The sequence below is a fragment of the Rhinatrema bivittatum genome, chromosome 8, assembly GCF_901001135.1.
Source record: "Rhinatrema bivittatum chromosome 8, aRhiBiv1.1, whole genome shotgun sequence".
Lineage (NCBI taxonomy): Eukaryota > Metazoa > Chordata > Amphibia > Gymnophiona > Rhinatrematidae > Rhinatrema > Rhinatrema bivittatum.
This window is the reverse complement of record NC_042622.1, coordinates 3,083,243-3,103,464: the sequence shown is the minus strand read 5'-3', so window position 1 is coordinate 3,103,464 and position 20,222 is coordinate 3,083,243. Positions and strand designations below refer to the sequence as shown.

Here is a 20,222-nt window from a genome sequence, read left to right as displayed (position 1 = left end):
TATCCCTGCTCCCATCCCCTGAGCCCTCCTGTCCTAGAGGTGACGGGCTCTGTATCCCTGCACCCATCCCCTGAGCCCTCCAGTCCTAGAGGTGATGGGCTCTGTATCCCTACACCCGTCCCCTGATCCCTCCAGTCCTAGAGGTGACCGGCTCCGTATCCCTGCACCCGTCCCCTGATCCCTCCAGTCCTACAGGTGATGGGCTCTGTATCCCTGCTCCCATCCCCTGAGCCCTCCAGTCCTAGAGGCGACAGGCTCTGTATCCCTGTGCCCATCTCCTGATCCCTCCAGTCCTAGAGGTGACAGGCTCTCTATCCCTGCTCCCATCCCCTGAGCCCTCCAGTCCTAGAGGTGACAGGCTCTCTATCCCTGCTCCCATCCCCGAGCCTTCCTGGCCCCCTCTGTGAGAGATGGATAATATTCTCCAGCTCAGCTGGGCCGCTGTGAATTTATATTTACCCCTTCTGTAATTGGTATGACTTGGTTGTGTCCCAGCTCGTGTTTCTCCTTTTTTCACTCAGTGCTTGATATTAGAGAAGCTTCAAAATCAAATTTCCCCATCCCCCATTCAGCCCCAGTGGCGGCTGAAGGGTTAAGAGGGTTTGTCCTTTCTCACCTTCACTTAGCCGTAGGGGGAAGGGAGGCAGCTGAATTGAAGATTTGGGGTTGGGGGTGGTACCATCTTCCTCCCAGCATGCATCCCTGTCCCTTTGTTAATCTGTCAGGCTTGCAATTGGCCTCATTCCCAGGGAAAGCTGTTTCTATTCAGGGACCCGGACTCCATTACCAGTTCCACAGCAAAGCCGTGAGTAAGAGATCCCCCTCCCAGCAAGCAGCATGAGACCCCATCTGTCTGTCTTTCCCAGCTTCCTGCTGAGCAAGGACCCCTCTGTCTGGCTGTCTGTCTATCCCTGCTAAGCAAGGACCCCTCGCTCTGTCTGTCTATCCCAGCTCCCTGCTAAGCAAGGACCCCTCTGTCTGTCTGTCTGTCTGTCTGTCTCCCGGCTAAGCAAGGACCCCTCTGTCTGTCTGTCTATCCCAGCTCCCTGCTGAGCAAGGACCCCTCGCTCTGTCTGTCTGTCTTTCTCAGCTCCCTGCTAAGCAAGGACCCCTCTGTCTGTCTATCCCAGCTCCCTGCTGAGCAAGGACCCCTCTGTCTGTCTGTCTATCCCAGCTCCCTGCTAAGCAAGGACCCCTCTGTCTATCCCAGCTCCCTGCTAAGCAAGGACCCCTCTGTCTGTCTGTCTATCCCAGCTCCCTGCTAAGCAAGGACCCCTCTGTCTGTCTATCCCAGCTCCCTGCTGAGCAAGGACCCCTCTGTCTGTCTGTCTATCCCTGCTAAGCAAGGACCCCTCTGTCTGTCTGTCTATCCCGGCTAAGCAAGGACCCCTCTGTCTCTCCCTGCTAAGCAAGGACCCCTCTGTCTGTCTGTCTCCCGGCTAAGCAAGGACCCCTCTATCTGTCTGTCTATCCCAGCTCCCTGCTGAGCAAGGACCCCTCTGTCTGTCTGTCTGTCTGTCTGTCTATCCCAGCTCCCTGCTGAGCAAGGACCCCTCTGTCTGTCTGTCTATCCCGGCTAAGCAAGGACCCGTCTGTCTGTCTGTCTATTCCCGCTCCCTGCTGAGCAAGGACCCCCTCTGTCTGTCTGTCTATCCCTGCTAAGCAAGGACCCCTCTGTCTGTCTGTCTGTCTCCCGGCTAAGCAAGGACCCCTCTGTCTGTCTGTCTATCCCAGCTCCCTGCTGAGCAAGGACCCCCTTTGTCTGTCTATCCCGGCTAAGCAAGGACCCCTCGCTCTGTCTGAGCTCCTTCCTAAGCCAGAACCAGACCCAGGAGTCTTAAGGGAAGGAGGAAAAAACCCATCAAGCGAGCTCAGTACCTCGCAGATGGCCATTCTTGCTTCCCCTCCTCTGAGAGATTCTGTACCCATAGTCCAGGCCGAGATGCTGCTGGCAGTCTGCTTTAAGAACATAAGAAAATGCCATGCTGGGTCAGACCAAGGGTCCATCAAGCCCAGCATCCTGTTTCCAACAGTGGCCAATCCAGGCCACAAGAACCTGGCAATTACCCAAACACCTAGAAGATCCCATGCTACTGATGCAATTAATAGTAGTGGCTATTCCCTTCTCCTCTTCCTGCCACCCTGAGCCCTCATTTTGGAGAACAACAGAGCTCTTGTTTGAGTCTGGGTCTGGTTTACCTTATACTGCATTATCCTGATACATTAAACTAGTTCTAGCACCGTCTGCCAATGTTTGACCTTAAACTTTGTAGTAAATTAATTTTTTCTACTCTAAACTTTCAGCTTTTGCTCTGATAGTGACTTGTTAAAGTATTCTGACTCTTTGTAATCTGCTTTTACTGTGCTCTGGATAAAAGCAGACTATCAAATATTTGGACATAAATAAGGACCAATGGGAGCTAGGGGAGGGAGCCCATCAGCCACAGGAGAGCCAATGGGAGCGAGGGGAGGGAGCCCATCAGCCACAGGAGAGCCAATGGGAGCGAGGGGAGGGAGCCCGTCTGCCGCAGGATGGCCAATGGGAGCGAGGGGAGGGAGCCCGTCTGCCACAGGAGGGCCAATGGGAGCTAGGGGAGGGAGCCCGTCTGCCGCAGGATGGCCAATGGGAGCGAGGGGAGGGAGCCCGTCTGCCACAGGAGGGCCAATGGGAGCTAGGGGAGGGAGCCCGTCTGCCACAGGAGGGCCAATGGGAGCTAGGGGAGGGAGCCCGTCTGCCAGAGGAGGGCCAATGGGAGCTAGGGGAGGGAGGCTGTCTGCCACAGGAGAGCCAATGGGAGCTAGGGGAGGGAGCCTGTCTGCCACAGGAGAGCCAATGGGAGCTAGGGGAGGGAGGGAGCCCGTCTGGCACGGGAGGGTTGCACCTCCAGGGATAGGGTTTCCATCATTTTTCCTAGAATGCTTGCTCCTTATTGGCCTCCTGCCCATCCCTTCCATTGCTTTGCTCACTATGAAGTTTTTGTCACGTCCTCTGAGTAGCCCCCGACTCTCATGTGCCTGCTAATGAAAGCCCCTCTCTTCCATCGCTATGAATGTTACTTTTGGAAAGCGCTGTGCTCTATATAAAATGTCTGCATAAGTAAACGTCCAGTGCATCCATGGGCGCACTTCTTGCTGGGTCTCGGAGCAGTTCCTGAGCCTGGGCAGCAGGGAGCTGCTTCTGCCAGCAGCACTCAGCCCTGAGCGATGCCCGCGTGCTGAGGAGTCATTGATCCACTGCCGGCCCAGAAATCACTTTTATTTGTAAAGGCGGCAGCCCGGCCGCGGATCTCCCTGTCCTTCGGGGGCCCGTGGCCCCGCCACCTTTCAGGGCTGCACAGCATTGCTGCTAATTTCCCTGGGACGCCCAGCGGGACCCTGCGGCTTGCAAGGTTCAGGATCAGTGTTTGCGGCTCTTGCGTTACTTTCTTGCTCCCAACTATCCTTCCAGTTAAGACTTTCAGTGTTTCAGTTTTGTTTCTTTGTAACTTCAGCTGCATGGATCCGGAGTTTATTTCAGTACTGAAGAAGCAGATGGCTTGTGCTGGGCCTTTTATTTTATTATGAGCTAAAGGGTCTCCCAATTCTCTTGCCCTGTTTTGGAAAACTCTTGGGGCCTCCCTGCAGGTTTGCGAATTATCTGGGCCAGAGACTCATCCACATGTTCAGATCCCACTGCTGCCCCTTGTGACCGTGGGCAGGGCACTTCAGGGAAATTAAATAGGGTACAGCTGACTGAGCCTTTGGTTTGCCACTATCTATTTATTTATTTATTTAAAAACATTTATATACCGTTTTTTAAAAATAAATTTTTGTCAAAACGGTTTACACAGGTGAAATAAAACATAAAAATAATCAAAATAAAATAGATTTTTTAAAATATACATAAAATAATCAATAGCTAGTCAGAGTGCTAGCATGAAAGACTTTTATAAATAAAAAGTGGTGCCATGGGACTTATTATTTCTGGGTAGGTGAGAAAATGTGAAATATAAGGGTTGAATTAATATTGCATATTGCTGCATATTGAATTTATTTTATTTAAGAATCGCTTGGCCCCGGGTCCCTTACATCAGCACTAGTAACGCCTGTGGGAGTTTGCACTCCCTGGCTGTCAGGGGGGGGTAAAGGCAGAGTCGGTGCTCGTTCAGGAGTAAGGAGCTGGTTTTCCTTTTCAGCTGCTGAGTGGCTATTTTCCTTGTGCTTAGAGGAGATTTCAGTCTGATGGGCTCTGCCTCCTTTTTGAAGAGAGAGAGGGGTTTTTTTTGGAGATTTTCTAAGCTTTTGGATTAGTTTTCTTGTTCTGGGGAAGATCCTGTGCTTTGGAGAGGGGCAACCCCCAATCCTGAGAGCAGGGGGTGTGACCTGTGAGCGACCCCTCAGACCAGTGAGGGCACCACCCAGCCTGACACTTGGCTTTCTTCCCTCCTCTCTTCACAACTTAGAGGAAGGAGACGGAGATTTTTGGTCAAAACTGGATCATCAGGTTTCTGGCCCAGAGATGTCACTTACGGCCGATACAGTAAAAGTCGCGGGAGAGCCAGCGAGCACCCGCAGTAAAAGGTGGCACTAGGGACACTAGCGCGTCCCTAGTGCCACCTTTTTGACAGAAGTGGCGGCTGTCAGTGGGCTGCAGGCAGATTTTAAATTTTTTTTTACTTTTGGGGCCTCCAACTTAATATCGCCATGATATTAAGTTGGAGGGTGCACAGTAGGGATGTGAATCGTTTTTGAACAATTACAATTATCGTCAGATAATTTTAAAATCGTCCAAAATCGTTAGAGTGCACGATATAATACAAATGCCCCCGATTTATCATCAGGGGCATTTGTATTGTATCGTTAAATAGGGCGCGGGAAAACCGGCACACCAAAAACACCCTAAAACCCACCCCGAACCTTTACAACAAATCCCCCACCCTCCCAAACCCCCCCAAAATGTTTTAAATTACCTGGGGTCCAGTGGGGGGGTCCTGACGCGATCTCCCTCTCTCTGGCCACGACTGCGTTGAGAGAAATGGCGCCGGTGGCCCTTTGCCCTCACTATGTCATACGGGCGACCGTCGCCCGTATGACATAGTGAGGGCAAAGGTAGCGCCGGCGCCATTTTGAAGATTGGAAATACAGCCCGCGCACAGGAGGTCACTCCCGGACCCCAGCTGGACTTTTGGCAAGTCTTGTGGGGGTCAGGAGGCCCCCCCAAGCTGGCCAAAGGTCCCTGGGGGTCCGGGGGCGACCTCCTGCACGCGTGACGTTGGGACCCAGGAACCAAAATGGCGCCGGCGCTACCTTTGCCCTGTCACATAAGGGCAAAGGGCCACCGGCGCCATTTCTCAACGCAGTCGTGGCCAGAGAGAGGGAGATCGCGTCGGGACCCCCCCGCTGGACCCCAGGTAATTTAAAACATTTTGGGAGGGTGGGGGATTTGTTCTAAAGGTTCGGGGTGGGTTTAGGGATCTTTTGCTGTGCCGGTTTTCCCGCCCTCCCCCGATTTACGATTTTTAACTATTTAAAAAAAAAAAAAAAAAAAAGACGATAAGATTTCCCTCCCCCCCAGCCAAAATCGATCGTTAAGACGATCGATCACACGATTCACACCCCTAGTGCACAGAAAAGCAGTTTTTACTGCTTTTCTGTGTCGTGCGGGAATAACTAATAGGGCCATCAACATTGCATTTGCATGCTGCGGGCGCTATTAGTTTCGGGGGGTTGGCCGCACATTTTCCACACGCTATTACCCCTTACTGTATAAGGGGTGAAAATAGCGCGTGGAAAATGCCCGGACAAACCCGGGCTAACAGTGCGCTCCGCCGGAGTGCACTTTACTCCATCGGCCTGACAGAGAGGAAGGCGAAAACGGGATTTGTAACATCAAGTCCTGGAGACTCCCAGCCGGATCTGCACCTCAAAGGGGCTCAGGATCTTTTCATGGTGAGAGACTCCTCCTAGGATTCCCCCTCTACTGGGCTGTTTGCACAGATGAGGAGACAGTGGCGAGGAGCACCAGCACCCCAGCAGCAGGCTATGGAAGTAGTTTGAATATACAGTTTCATTTGTGGAAAGTTTGTTAATCAGTAAACGTAAGTTGGAGAACCAGTCTGAGGAGAAGATGTCACCAGAGAGATGCAGAGCAGGAGACACTCTCCTTCACCTGGGCCACAAAGGGGAAGGATGGCGAGAGGAGCCCTGAGGAGAAAAATACTTTAATGGCCCTCAACAAGGTGATAGATATGATTTGATAACGCAGTGCAGGACAGAATAAGCACCAGGGATAAGAGCAAATGCAGTGCAGGACAGAATTAGCACCAGGGATAAGTGCAAACGTAGTGCAGGACAGAATAAGTACCAGAGAGAAGTGCAAACGCGGTGCAGGACAGAATAAGCACCAGAGAGAAGTGCAAACGTGGTGCAGGACAGAATTAGCATCAGAGAGAAGTGCAAACGCGGTGCAGGACAGAATTAGCACCAGGGATAAGTGCAAACGTAGTGCAGGACAGAATAAGTACCAGAGAGAAGTGCAAACGCGGTGCAGGACAGAATAAGCACCAGAGAGAAGTGCAAACGCGGTGCAGGACAGAATAAGCACCAGAGAGAAGTGCAAACGCGGTGCAGGACAGAATAAGCATCAGAGAGAAGTGCAAACGCAGTGCAGGACAGAATTAGCACCAGGGATAAGTGCAAACGTGGTGCAGGACAGAATAAGTACCAGAGAGAAGTGCAAACGCGGTGCAGGACAGAATAAGCCCCAGAGAGAAGTGCAAACGCGGTGCAGGACAGAATAAGCCCCAGAGAGAAGTGCAAACGCGGTGCAGGACAGAATAAGCCCCAGAGAGAAGTGGAAACGTGGTGCAGGACAGAATAAGCCCCAGAGAGAAGAGGAAACACGGTGCAGGACAGAATAAGCCCCAGAGAGAAGAGGAAACACGGTGCAGGACAGAATAAGCACCAGAGAGAAGAGGAAACGCGGTGCTCTTATCTCTGGTGCTTATTCTGTCCTGCACCGCGTTTGCTCTTCTCTCTGGTGCTTATTCTGTCCTGCACCGCGTTTGCTCTTCTCTCTGGTGCTTATTCTGTCCTGCACCGTGTTTCCTCTTCTCTCTGGGGCTTATTCTGTCCTGCACCGTGTTTCCTCTTCTCTCTGGGGCTTATTCTGTCCTGCACCGCGTTTGCTCTTATCTCTGGTGCTTATTCTGTCCTGCACCGCGTTTGCTCTTATCTCTGGTGCTTATTCTGTCCTGCACCGTGTTTGCACTTCTCTCTGGTGCTTATTCTGTCCTGCACCGCGTTTGCTCTTATCTCTGGTGCTTATTCTGTCCTGCACCGCGTTTGCACTTCTCTCTGGTGCTTATTCTGTCCTGCACCGCGTTTCCACTTCTCTCTGGTGCTTATTCTGTCCTGCACCGCGTTTCCACTTCTCTCTGGTGCTTATTCTGTCCTGCACCGCGTTTCCCTCACAGGCCTTTGGTTATTGTCTGAATATTCTTCCTGCAGGCCCACATAAGGAATGTCAAAACCAAATTTGAACTCGTTTAAAATACATTGTGCACTGGGTTTGGAAAATCCCTGAATGCCTGCTGCAGCCTGTGGGCCCCTTCCTCAGCCCTGTGCTTGCTGACCCTGGCTCTCAGCGCACCCCCACAGCAGCCGTCCCCTGAGCTTCCTGCCTGCTGGGATGTGCTGCCGGTTCATCCCCATTCAGCTGACCACAGATCAACTTCTTTCTTATCCCAATCCAGGGGTTGTCTCCCTGCCATATTATGCAGCCCCCGTCCCCCATAGATTTGGAGTGCTTTGTAGATCGGCCCCTAACACTATTCTGGGTTCTGCTCCCCAATGATTGCAGGTGATACTGAATGGAGCTGATACTGAATGCAGCTGATACTAGAGATGTGAATTGGAACTGAAATCCGAACCGATTCTGGTTCCGATTCACATCTCTAGCTGATACTGAATGCAGCTCCCAGGGACCGCTACTTCATCTCACCCACTTACCACAAATTTCTCTTTACAGTCTGACTTGCATAACTCATTCTCTTTCTTTGGGGGTTTGCATATGTCAGCGTATTATTTTTTTTTAATTTTTCCTATTGTGCTGCTGTGTATACCAGCTCTGCTATCTCTGATTTTTTTTTTTTATTCGATCCCCTCACTGAAATGTGTGCGATGGAGAAGGTACAGAGAAGGGCAACCAAAATGATAAGGGGAATGGAACAGCTCCCCTATGAGGAAAGACTAAAGAGGTTAGGGCTGTTCAGCTTGGAGAAGAGACGACTGAGGGGGGATATGATAGAGGTGTTTAAAATCATGAGAGGTCTAGAACGGGTAGATGTGAATCGGTTATTTACACTTTCGAATAATAGAAGGACTAGGGGGCATTCCATGAAGTTAGCAAGTAGCACATTTAAGACTAATCGGAGAAAGTTCTTTTTCACTCAACGCACAATAAAGCTCTGGAATTTGTTGCCAGAGGATGTGGTTAGTGCAGTTAGTGTAGCTGGGTTCAAAAAAGGTTTGGATAAGTTCTTGGAGGAGAAGTCCATTAACTGCTATTAATCAAGTTTACTTAGGGAATAGCCACTGCTATTAATTGCATCAGTAGCATGGGATCTTCTTAGTTTTTGGGTAATTGCCAGGTTCTTATGGCCTGGATTGGCCTCTGTTGGAAACAGGATGCTGGGCTTGATGGACCCTTGGTCTGACCCAGTATGGCATGTTCTTATGTTCTTTACCCTCTCGCTGTTACTGTGCTCCTTATGGTGACTACCGTGCTGCTTGACATCTCCCTTTCCTGCTCGCCCTGTGGCCTAACTGACCCTAAGTGCGTCAGTTTTGTCAATGAGCTTATTTAGTACAACACAGGACTGCCTTCCCCTTTGTTTGTTTGCCCCCACCATACATCCACCCCCAGGCAACCTAAAGGTTTCCTGTCGTACCAGGTCTTCCCCCTCCCACCTACCTGCGATGGCCATGCAGCCGGGAGCCCTCGTGTACCCTCTCTTCCTTCTTGGCACCTCGAAGCCTTTCTGTGCCGTGAATGGCCCCTGGTCTGGCGTCTCCAGCTTTTCTGCCACTGCAGCTCTCCCACTCTCGCAGTTGTGCCCTAGCGATGAGGCCCTGCAGCTGTTCCGCATCATGAACAGGCCCTGCAGCTCTCCATAACTTCAATAAATGTATTGACTGTCGATCTCCGTCGTTGACTTTCTTCCAGCACCATCACGCGTGTTCCGGCCTTTCCTGCTTTTTAGTTTCTTGTTCTTGTTCCTTCTGCTTGCTTGGACCTTCCTTTCCATGTTTTTCTGGCTTGTTGTCTTTGTGTAGGTTGTGGCTCCTTTGCCTTGCACTAGCAACACTGATTGTTGCTGTTTGCTTCCTCCATCTTGTTTGATCTCTTCCATGGCTGCGCCGCCTCTCTTCACCCCTGTGTCTGCTACGTCTGTGATGTCTTCTCGGGCAGCTCGAGCTTTGCCATGTGAAGTGTTCCTTGTTACTACCATGCCCCTCGGTATAACCATGGAGCCTTCTGCTGTTAGCATGGCTCCCCCTGCGTCTCTCAGCATCCATGAGGCAGTGGCCTGTAGTGCAGCTCTGCGAGCTGTTGTGGTTTCCAGAGGCAAGGAGCGAAAGCTCTATCTGCTGCTGCTGTCTCTTGCAATGCTGGTAGCCTGATGTGGCTCTCCTTATTTTGCTAATCATAACCAATGCATCTTTGCTAGGACACTGATATCCTGGTCCTGGCAGGGTTCTTGTTGCTTGTTGTGGGTGGGAGCACCTGACGTGCTGCTTGTGGTTCGGGTCCCACCTCTGCCTCGCCTGTATTCCCACATGCACTGCTTCTGGCCCTCTTCTTCACATGGCTTCTATTTAGTTTACTTATTTCAAATTTGTATTAATCATATCCCCAACTCAAAATGGGTTGCCCAGTGTGATTTACAGAAACAACTTTCATCATAAAATCACAAACACAGAAAAGTTCAATTAAAAATTCAAACCCTCACATAAAAAATGTAAAGAAAGTCCTGTATCTTCCAAGCCACCCACATACAGTTACCAAGCCAATCACACTCTTCACTTCCCACCAACATAATTCTGAACCACCTCTGCTAAACAGCCAAGTTTTAACTTTCTTATGAAAGGCCAAGTAATTCCTCTCAGCTATAATTTCCACAGGAAATAAATTCCAAAGGGCGGGGGCTCTCAGCTTGCTTTTACCATAACTCGGAATGATGGAAGGACCAACAAGTGGCCTTGACTAGATCTCAGCTGGTATCCTGGTACCTACCAACCTAGCTTAGAACTTGACCCCCTCACAGCATGAAAAGTTACCATCAGAATCGTAAACTCAATCTGGACCCTCCCTGGTAACCAGGGTAGATTCCGGAGCACTGGCCAGACAGGTGGATTCCCTTCTCCATCACCCTTGCTGCTACATTCTAGACTATTCTAGACTATGTGTGAGCTTCTCAGGGAGGCCCATACAGAGACTATTACAATAGCCCAATGAGACTTAGCCATCACATGAATAACCATCTTAAAATCTTGATTGTTCAAATAAGGACGCAGCCTTCTCCCCAGCTTTATCTTCCAAAATGTTGTATGGCTAAATGGTAAATATGACGCTCTAACATAAATCCAGACTCTAAAAATGCCCCTAAATCTCTCACAGCTTCCACTGCTTCTGAACCCACCTTCACTGGTGCTGGCACCTGTCAAACATCCAACCTAGGTGGCTCTGTTCTCTTAAATTCGACATTAATTTGTTCTGCACAAACCATAGCAAAATTCAAGTCTAAAACAGTCTGGAGCCTACCTGCCCCAATGGCAGTAGAATATGCACATTGTCTGCACATAAATATCCCCTCATCCCCAATTCATCCAACAACCTCCGAAATGGGTACAGAAAGATGTTAAATAAAAGTGGGGATAGAGGTGAACCTTGAGGGATCCCCAAATTCAAATGTAATAGCAGAAGACAAGTTTTCCATTCATACAAACCCTTGCTGACCTATCTGAGAAAGAATGGATGCCCTGCAGCTCCCTCCCCAAAATATCTCAACAAGATCCAGTGATCTAATAGTAAAAATCCCACTTCCTGACATTTATCAATCCAATTTCTGGGGCTTCCTCTTGCCGGAACTTCCTTGCCGCTTTCCCCTGGTTACCCCCTTCTGTCGCTTATCTGGCTCTCTGCTGTCTGTGGGCTCTTAGGCAGTCAATGCTCACGGGCTCTGCATTCTGCACCATCACCACAGTTGGATCCGTCCCTGGGCACGCTCGCACCATTGACCTCCCCAGTCTAGCTGTCATTAGACTCTATCAGCTATACCCAAAGGAGCCAACCACAAAATGGCTGCAAGAAACCAAGATGGCAGCTGGAAGTGATCTAATGAGGAAGTTAGGTTGTTGGGAATCCTGGCCACAGCAGCCCGCGGCCGGTCCCGACACTCGGCAGGCTCCCTGCTCTCCAGCACGGCGCCTCTGACTCAGAGTCAGCTGCTGGCATGGCCTCCACGTGGCTCTAGATGCCACTGACATCCCCTTCCATGGGCACCTCTCTAGGCGTGCACGTGCAACTCAGCCCAACCCTTAAAGGGGCTGCGGCAGGAAACCACGGCCCGGCCCCTAAAGATGGCGTCAGGACTGAGGGGTATTTAAACCCTGGCTCAGTCCTCAGTTCTTTGCCTTGGCAGCAGGTCCTTTCCGTTGCTGATCCTGTGGTTCCTGTTCTTCCTGACTCTGTGCCATTCCTCGTCCCTGGTTCCTACTGCTTCTTCCTCGGCTTGATCTCCTGGTTCTGACTTTGGCTTGTTTCCTCGTCTCTGCTCGTCTGCTGCCCATCTTGACCCTTGGCCCGGTACCTAGTTTCCGCTCATCTGCTGCCCGTCTTGACCCTAGGCCTGGTACCTCGTCTCCGCTCGTCTGCTGCCCATCTTGACCCTTGGCCTGGTACCTCGTCTCCGCTCGTCTGCTGCCCGTCTTGACCCTTGGCCTGGTACCTTGTCTCCGCTCATCTTGACCGTTGGCCTGGTACCTCGTCTCCGCTCGTCTGCTTCCCGTCTTGACCCTTTGCCTGGTACCTCATCTCTGCTCGTCTGCTGCCCGTCTTGACCCTTGGCCCGGTACCTCGTTTCCGCTCATCTGCTGTCCGTCTTGACCCTTGACCTGGTACCTCGTCTCCGCTCATCTGCTGCCTGCTCCTGACCTTCGGCTTGGCTCTTTGTTTTGCACCTTCACTGCCTGCCTCGACCCGGATTCCTGATTCCACCTCTGCCTGCCGCTGGACCCGTCTTCACTGAGGAGACCCCCGCCTAAGACCTGCTGGCCCCGGTGCCCAAGGGCTCACCCTGAGGGGAATGAGGGCTGGTATAGGTGAAGCTCCAGCCGGGTCGTCCTCACCTGCACCGCCTTCCGGCGATGATGACCATTGGGGGCCGTCCCTCGGTAGTAGCACCAACTCTCATCCCGGTCCAAGGGGCCACAGCTGCAACAGAGGTGGAGGAGATGAAGAGGATTGAGGCTGTTGCAAGTTCCAAAATGGCAGCTGGAAGTTTCAATACTGCCTAAGCATCGAAGGCACCGGCGCAGGCATCGAGGGTATCGATGGATGGCTCGGTGGCGCCGACGGACGTATCGGCACCGATGGTTGGATCGGTGGTGAGCAACAGACAGCAGAAGCCTCAGATGCCCAGCCAGTTTTACTGTCTCCCTTTTATCCCCTTATCTTTCACCTCCACCCCTTACCTGTCCTGGCCAACCCTTCCTCTGTACCTGCCCTCTGGGAACTCGCTCCACCCTCCACTGCTGCTCTTCCTCAGGGTCACAACAGCTAGAGGCTGGGACCTCTTCTATCCTCCTGGCGGCTTACACACAGCGCTCAGGCCAGTGCACGGCTTAACTCTTCAGTGGGTGCGCATGTTAGACACGCTAAGTAATGCACGATGCAATAACGGAATTAGCGTGTCCAAAACGCTGGGCCAATCGAGCACATAGCTAATAGCCTCATCTAGATATGATGAACATTATTAGCCATTACCCCAGGATGCAGACAATGACTGCGTGCCCAACTGGCCCTGTTTAACATGGAAAATTTAACACCAGCCCCGCACATTCCACACTTAAAGGCTCAGCAAAAACCCCCAAAAAACCATGCTGTCTGCTCTTCCTACAAAATATCATCACGATGCTAAGTAGGAGGAACCACAGAAAGCTAAATGTAGACAAAAAAAAAGGCTTGACCGGGAAAAGAGAATTTCAGGGCAGAGAGAATGGATGCTCGTATTGAGCACTTAACAGCCACCGTTGCCAAGGAGGCACTAGGGATGCACAATTTCTCCTAGCGCTTCCTTTTTAATGCCCTATTGCATCACACACCCGGGAGGGGTGAATGGTAGTGCACACATAGTGCATCCACCTTTTAGTCTGCATAACAGACAAGCACAGGACCTGACGCCACAAACTCCAGGGTCAGCCCGGAAACGTTGCTGCACCTCTGAGCAGGAGGCTGCACAAGAAGACGAATGCATGCAGGAGATGGGCGTCCGTCTGATCTTCCTCTTCACTTAGCCCATTCTCCCCTTTAATCCTTCCACTTCTGTAGCTAGCGAAAGTGTTCCAGCCTCACTGCTTTCCTGACCTGTGAAAGGGCTGGGGGTTAGGCTGAAATGCTCTGAACAATCGTCCTACCCCCACCTCTCCGTGCACGGACGCTGCTGCCCACCTCTCCGTGCACGGACGCTGCTGCCCGGGTATCCGTGCACGGACGCTGCTGCCCGGGTATCCGTGCACTGACGCTGCTGCCCACCTCTCCGTGCACGGACGCTGCTGCCCGGGTATCCATGCACGGACGCTGCTGCCCACCTCTCCGTGCACGGACGCTGCTGCCCGGGTATCCGTGCACTGACGCTGCTGCCCACCTCTCCGTGCACGGACGCTGCTGCCCGCGTATCCGTGCACTGACGCTGCTGCCCACCTCTCCGTGCACGGACGCTGCTGCCCGGGTATCCGTGCACTGACGCTGCTGCCCACCTCTCCGTGCACGGACGCTGCTGCCCACCTCTCCATGCACGGACGCTGCTGCCCGGGTATCCGTGCACTGACGCTGCTGCCCACCTCTCCGTGCACGGACGCTGCTGCCCGGGTATCCGTGCCAGCTGTGGCCCTGGCCTGTCCGTCTTCCTCACTGCTCTGTGATGTTTCTCTCCTGCAGATGTTGGCCGTTCGGAGCCTGCGGGCAGGGACGTTGCTGAGGTCAGGAGTCCTGGGTGCTGCACACATCCACGAGGCACATGGTAAGAACAGGTTCTGCCCCTTCCTTCCCTCCCTCACACCACTGCCCATGGGATCGGTCACCCTGGGAGAAGTCTGGCAAAGCTTGGTCAGGATTCCTGTATCCATGCAGGGGTTCCCTGATGTGCACTGACAGACACAGAACAAATAAGGGTCACGTTCCCACTAACTACAGCTTTCTGCTTCGCCGATACGGGGTCCATTCTGCTCCCCTTTATTATCTCATCTCGGTGCTTGGGACTGTGACCCCAAAAAAGCTGCCTCTCACCTCCCAGCTTCTAGCGCTGACCCCGGGACCGCAGCCCCCGCCCTGCTCTAGCGCTGACCCCGGGACCGCAGCCCCCGCCCTGCTCTAGCGCTGACCCCGGGACAGCAGCCCCCCGCCCTGCTCTAGCGCTGACCCCGGGACCGCAGCCCCCGCCCTGCTCTAGCGCTGACCCCGGGACCGCAGCCCCCCTCCTGGATTGCAGTCTCTTCCCAGCCACACAGGACTGCAGCCTCCCTCCACCCTGATCCCCATCGTGCAGCCTCCCTCCACCCTCCCCATCGTGCAGCCTCCCTCCACCCTGATCCCCATCGTGCAGCCTCCCTCCACCCTGATCCCCCATCGTGCAGCCTTCCTCCACCCTGATCCCCATCGTGCAGCCTCCCTCCACCCTGATCCCCATCGTGCAGGCTCCCTCCACCCTGATCCCCATCGTGCAGCCTCCCTCCACCCTGATCCCCATCGTGCAGCCTCCCTCCACCCTGATCCCCATCGTGCAGCCTCCCTCCACCCTGATCCCCCATCGTGCAGCCTCACTCCACCCTGATCCCCATCGTGCAGCCTCCCTCCACCCTGATCCCCATCGTGCAGCCTCCCTCCACCCTGATCCCCATCGTGCAGCCTCCCCCCACCCTCCCCATCGTGCAGCCTCCCTCCACCCTCCCCATCGTGCAGCCTCCCTCCACCCTGATCCCCATCGTGCAGCCTCCCTCCACCCTGATCCCCATCGTGCAGCCTCCCTCCACCCTGATCCCCATCGTGCAGCCTCCCTCCACCCTGATCCCCCATCGTGCAGCCTCACTCCACCCTGATCCCCATCGTGCAGCCTCACTCCACCCTGATCCCCCATCGTGCAGCCTCCCTCCACCCTGATCCCCCATCGTGCAGCCTCACTCCACCCTGATCCCCATTGTGCAGCCTCCCTCCACCCTGATCCCCATCGTGCAGCCTCCCTCCACCCTCCCCATCGTGCAGCCTCACCTGGGATGAATGCCAGGACGTTTGTGCTCAGTGAACTCGGATATCAGTCGAACTCCTATGTTGGGGTTTGAAAGCTTTCACAGTTTGCACAAAACCTGTCTGCAGTCAGAATTAGAGGAGAAATGTCAGATATTGTTGTGTGCAGAATGTTAAGCCTGCTAGGGGGCATTTTGTGAAAAATGTGGAATTTAAGGGTCAACAAAGTACTTGTAGGTGAGACATTTTGAATTGGACGAACTGAATACATCTGTGAGTTATCCTCTGTGCATCAGGCCAGGGATGGCTCTTCCTAGACGTATTCAGTTAGGCCAATAGAAAGGTCTTAGTGGGTCAGGGGTAGGCAACTCTCACCTCACACCTCTAATGAATATGCATGAGACTGGTTTGGCTGCAGTGCCTCTGTCTCATGCATATTCATTGTGGGTGTGCAGCCGCGCCCTGGCACTGCACTAATCTGAGGAGCCTTGCCTGGGCGTCTGGCTCTGCTTCTCCTCAGGTGCTGCACCTGCGCAGATTTGTACTGTGGAACAGCAAAGGCTCCATCTTGTTTTCAGGAGCATGAAAAGTAATTAATTCCTTGCTTATTATTAAGCAATGAGTAACTTTCTAACTACTGTGCTGTGCGTAGGTGAAGATCTGGTGCCGTCCTTGGTGAAATCTTCAGCGCTCATTTCCCATCTCTTCTGTCTTCAGTTTCCAAGCCGGAAGGTCGCCCTGCCCCTGTGTATTTTGACCATCGGGTGTTCCCCCTGCCTGAGGGCACCTTCCAGAGGGAGCTGGGGCCAGAGCAGGCAGCTCTGAAGGAGAAGGAGAAGGGGTCCTGGAAGCAGCTGAGTAACCAGGAGAAAGTTGCTCGTACGTAATGCGCAGGGAGGTCTGAGCTGGGGGCAGAGCAGGGTGAGACTGGCAGCGGGGAGGGGTCACTGGCAGTGGGGAGCACTCGCTGGCAGCGGGGAGGGGTTACTGGCAGTGGGGAGGGGGTCACTGGCAGTGGGGAGCACTCGCTGGCAGTGGGGAGCACTCGCTGGCAGCGGGGAGGGGTCGCTGGCAGCAGGGAGGAGTCAGTGGCAGTGGGGAGGAGTCACTGGCAGCGGGGAGCACTTGCTGACAGCGGGGAGGGGTTACTGGCAGCGGGGAGGGGGTCACTGGCAGCAGGGAGGAGTCAGTGGCAGTGGGGAGCACTCGCTGGCAGTGGGGAGCACTCGCTGGCAGCGGGGAGGGGTCACTGGCAGCGGGGAGGGGTCGCTGGCAGCAGGGAGGAGTCAGTGGCAGTGGGGAGGAGTCACTGGCAGCGGGGAGCACTCGCTGACAGTGGGGAGGGGTCAGTGGCAGCAGGGAGGAGTCACTGGCAGCGGGGAGCACTCGCTGACAGCGGGGAGGGGTAACTGGCAGCGGGGGGAGGAGTCACTGGCAGCGGGGAGCACTCGCTGACAGTGGGGAGGGGTCAGTGGCAGCAGGGAGGAGTCACTGGCAGCGGGGAGCACTCACTGACAGCGGGGAGGGGTCAGTGGCAGCAGGGAGGAGTCAGTGGCAGTGGGGAGGAGTCACTGGCAGCGGAGAGCACTCGCTGACAGCGGGGAGGGGTCAGTGGCAGTGGGGAGGAGTCACTGGCAGCGGGGAGCACTTGCTGACAGCGGGGAGGGGTCACTGGCAGCGGGGGGAGGAGTTAGTGGCAGTGGGGAGGGGTCAGTGGCAGCGGGGAGCACTCGCTGACAGCGGGGAGGGGTCAGTGGCAGCGGGGAGCACTCGCTGGCAGCGGGGAAGAGTCACTGGCCGCCTTTTGCTTTCTCTAGTTTATCGGATCAAGTTTGATAAAAGCTTTGCGGAGATGAACAGGCCCTCCCACGAGTGGAAGACTGTGCTGGGGGGAATCTTTCTCTTCTTCGGCTTCACTGGACTAATTGTTTGGTGGCAACGAGTTTATGGTAAGTAAGAGAGTAAAGGGGAGGGACCGATACTCACAACCCCCCGCTCTGTTTCTTCCTGCGCTGCCCCCCCCCCCAATGTAACCCCCCCCCAATGTAACCCCCCCCTGCTGTAAATCTCCTCCATTCTCTAGTAAAGGAGCCGTGTAGTACAGCGGCATTAATCCCCCTCCCCCACCCCACCCCACCCCACCCAATAAACCTAACCTGCCTTTCCCCGATTATTACTTAGTGCAGCAGTAATGTGCGTGCGCTGGCAGCCGTGTGGCGCACGCTTTCCCGGGTCAGCGCTCTGCGGCCTGGCACTTGTGCGCCTGTTGGTGGTTACGCGTTTAGAAAAGGCCCAGGCCCAGGTAAAGCCGAGGTGTGCGATTCAGGCAGGGACCCAGCGAGGCTCTCAGCCGGGTACTGACGCAGCCCATGAAAGCTGCGAGGGAGCCGCTGTGGCACTGATCTCAGCTCAGGCCCCAGCTCCAGCTCCAGCTCCAGCTCCAGCCCCAGCTCCAGCCCCAGCTCCAGCTCCAGCTCCAGCCCCAGCTCCAGCCCCAGCCCCAGCTCCAGCTCCAGCTCCAGCTCCAGCTCCAGCCCCAGCCCCAGCCCCAGCCCCAGCTCCAGCCCCAGCCCCAGCCCCAGCCCCAGCCCCAGCTCCAGCTCCAGCCCCAGCTCCAGCCCCAGCCCCAGCCCCAGCCCCAGCCCCAGCTCCAGCTCCAGCCCCAGCCCCAGCTCCAGCTCCAGCTCCAGCCCCAGCTCCAGCTCCAGCCCCAGCTCCAGCTCCAGCTCCAGCTCCAGCCCCAGCCCCAGCCCCAGCCCCAGCCCCAGCCCCAGCTCCAGCTCCAGCCCCAGCCCCAGCCCCAGCCCCAGCTCCAGCCCCAGCTCCAGCCCCAGCCCCAGCTCCAGCTCCAGCCCCAGCTCCAGCTCCAGCTCCAGCTCCAGCTCCAGCTCCAGCTCCAGCCCCAGCTCCAGCTCCAGCTCCAGCTCCTCACTCTCAGGCCCCCGACATCACTTTGTTTTTAATAATAATAATAATAATAATAATAGGATGATTAGGTGGGCTCTGCCCAAGGTAGAAACTTCCACCCTAATAAGTCACCTGTGCTCCCGGGCTGGGAGCTCCCAGAGCTGAACAAGCTCTGCCCCTGCAGCAGACTGAAGCCCAGAGCTCAGGCACAGGCTGTGCCTGACTGGAGCGGGGCATGCATGGCGCATAGCGCTCAGCCCACGGCAGCCCTACTGGCACACGTGACGCCCCCCTCCATGCACACGTGACGCCCCCCTCCATGCACACGTGACGCCCCCTCCATGCACACGTGAACTCCACTCCATGCACACGTGACGCCCCCCCTCCATGCACACGTGACGCCCCCCTCCATGCACACGTGAACTCCACTCCATGCACACGTGACGCCCCCCTCCATGCACACGTGAACTCCACTCCATGCACACGTGACGCCCCCCTCCATGCACACGTGAACTCCACTCCATGCACACGTGACGCCCCCCTCCATGCACACGTGAACTCCACTCCATGCACACGTGACGCCCCCTCCATGCACACGTGACACCCCCCTCCATGCACATGTGACGCCCCCCTCCATGCACACGTGACGCCGCCTCCATGCACACGTGAACTCCACTCCATGCACATGTGACGCCCCCTCCATGCACATGTGACACCCCCCTCCATGCACACATGAACTCCACTCCATGCACACGTGACGCCCCCCTCCATGCACACGTGACCCCCCCTCCATGCACACGTGAACTCCACTCCATGCACACGTGACGCCCCCCTCCATGCACACGTGAACTCCACTCCATGCACACGTGACGCCCCCCTCCATGCACACGTGAACTCCACTCCATGCACACGTGACGCCCCCTCCATGCACACGTGACACCCCCCTCCATGCACATGTGACGCCCCCCTCCATGCACACGTGACGCCGCCTCCATGCACATGTGAACTCCACTCCATGCACACGTGACGCCCCCTCCATGCACACGTGACGCCCCCCTCCATGCACACGTGAACTCCACTCCATGCACACGTGACGCCCCCCTCCATGCACACGTGACGCCCCCTCCATGCACACGTGAACTCCACTCCATGCACACGTGACGCCCGCCTCCATGCACACATGAACTCCACTCCACGTCTTCACCTCCTTTTACTCTTTGCATAGGGACCCTCAACACAACAGAAGCTTTGGCTAATCTGCTCTGAAAGGTCTCGTTGAAGTTTAGAATCCAACTCCATCCCTGGGCCCATTTTGTTTTATTATTTCCATATTAATTTGTGCAAAACAAACGCCAAAAGGTAATTTCCTAGCGTGTAGCAGATGGACTCAGAACGAATGGGTATAGTATCCTCGTGCTAGCAGTTGGAGACGGATCTGACGTCAGCACGGGTACATATACCCCCACAGGAAGTGAGGCAATTCAGTAATTTCCGTCTCCAAAGCAGTTTGGAGCTCCCTCACGCTCGCTGAGTGTTTTTCCAAATTCTAACGACTAAATTCAAAGAAGAAACCTACCTGAAGACGAGCCCCGCACTCCTGCGGTGATACCCTCGGGTCCCTCCCCCAGTTGAGTTTCCCGAGGTGATTTCCGTGGTCCCTCGGAAGTGAGAGCCTCGGTCCGGCGGCCGATTCGCAGCAGGGACCTAGCCCCCGAGTGAGAAGGGCTCGGGCGCGGCGTAGAGGCAGCCTCGGTCCCGATCCATCCGCGGTGAGGACTTGGCCCCCGAGCGGGACGAGTTCGGGCGCGGCCTA

The 20,222-nt window shown here is 54.8% G+C and overlaps 1 protein-coding gene across 2 annotated transcripts in view; it reads left to right on the top strand.

Moving 5' to 3' along the window:
* The first annotated feature begins 652 nt into the window (after window positions 1-652).
* LOC115097291 overlaps window positions 653-20,222 on the top strand; it is a 43,979-nt gene continuing 24,409 nt past the window's right edge. The window contains exons 1-4 of one of the 2 annotated variants that reach the window (XM_029612985.1): window positions 653-805; window positions 14,201-14,282; window positions 16,220-16,381; window positions 17,320-17,451. In XM_029612985.1, coding sequence (XP_029468845.1) covers window positions 695-805; window positions 14,201-14,282; window positions 16,220-16,381; window positions 17,320-17,451 — 487 coding nt within the window. In that variant the 5' untranslated portion in view covers window positions 653-694. Of the gene's footprint in view, window positions 810-14,200; window positions 14,283-16,219; window positions 16,382-17,319; window positions 17,452-20,222 lie in introns of both variants that reach the window. The other variant, XM_029612986.1, reaches the window with a different exon arrangement.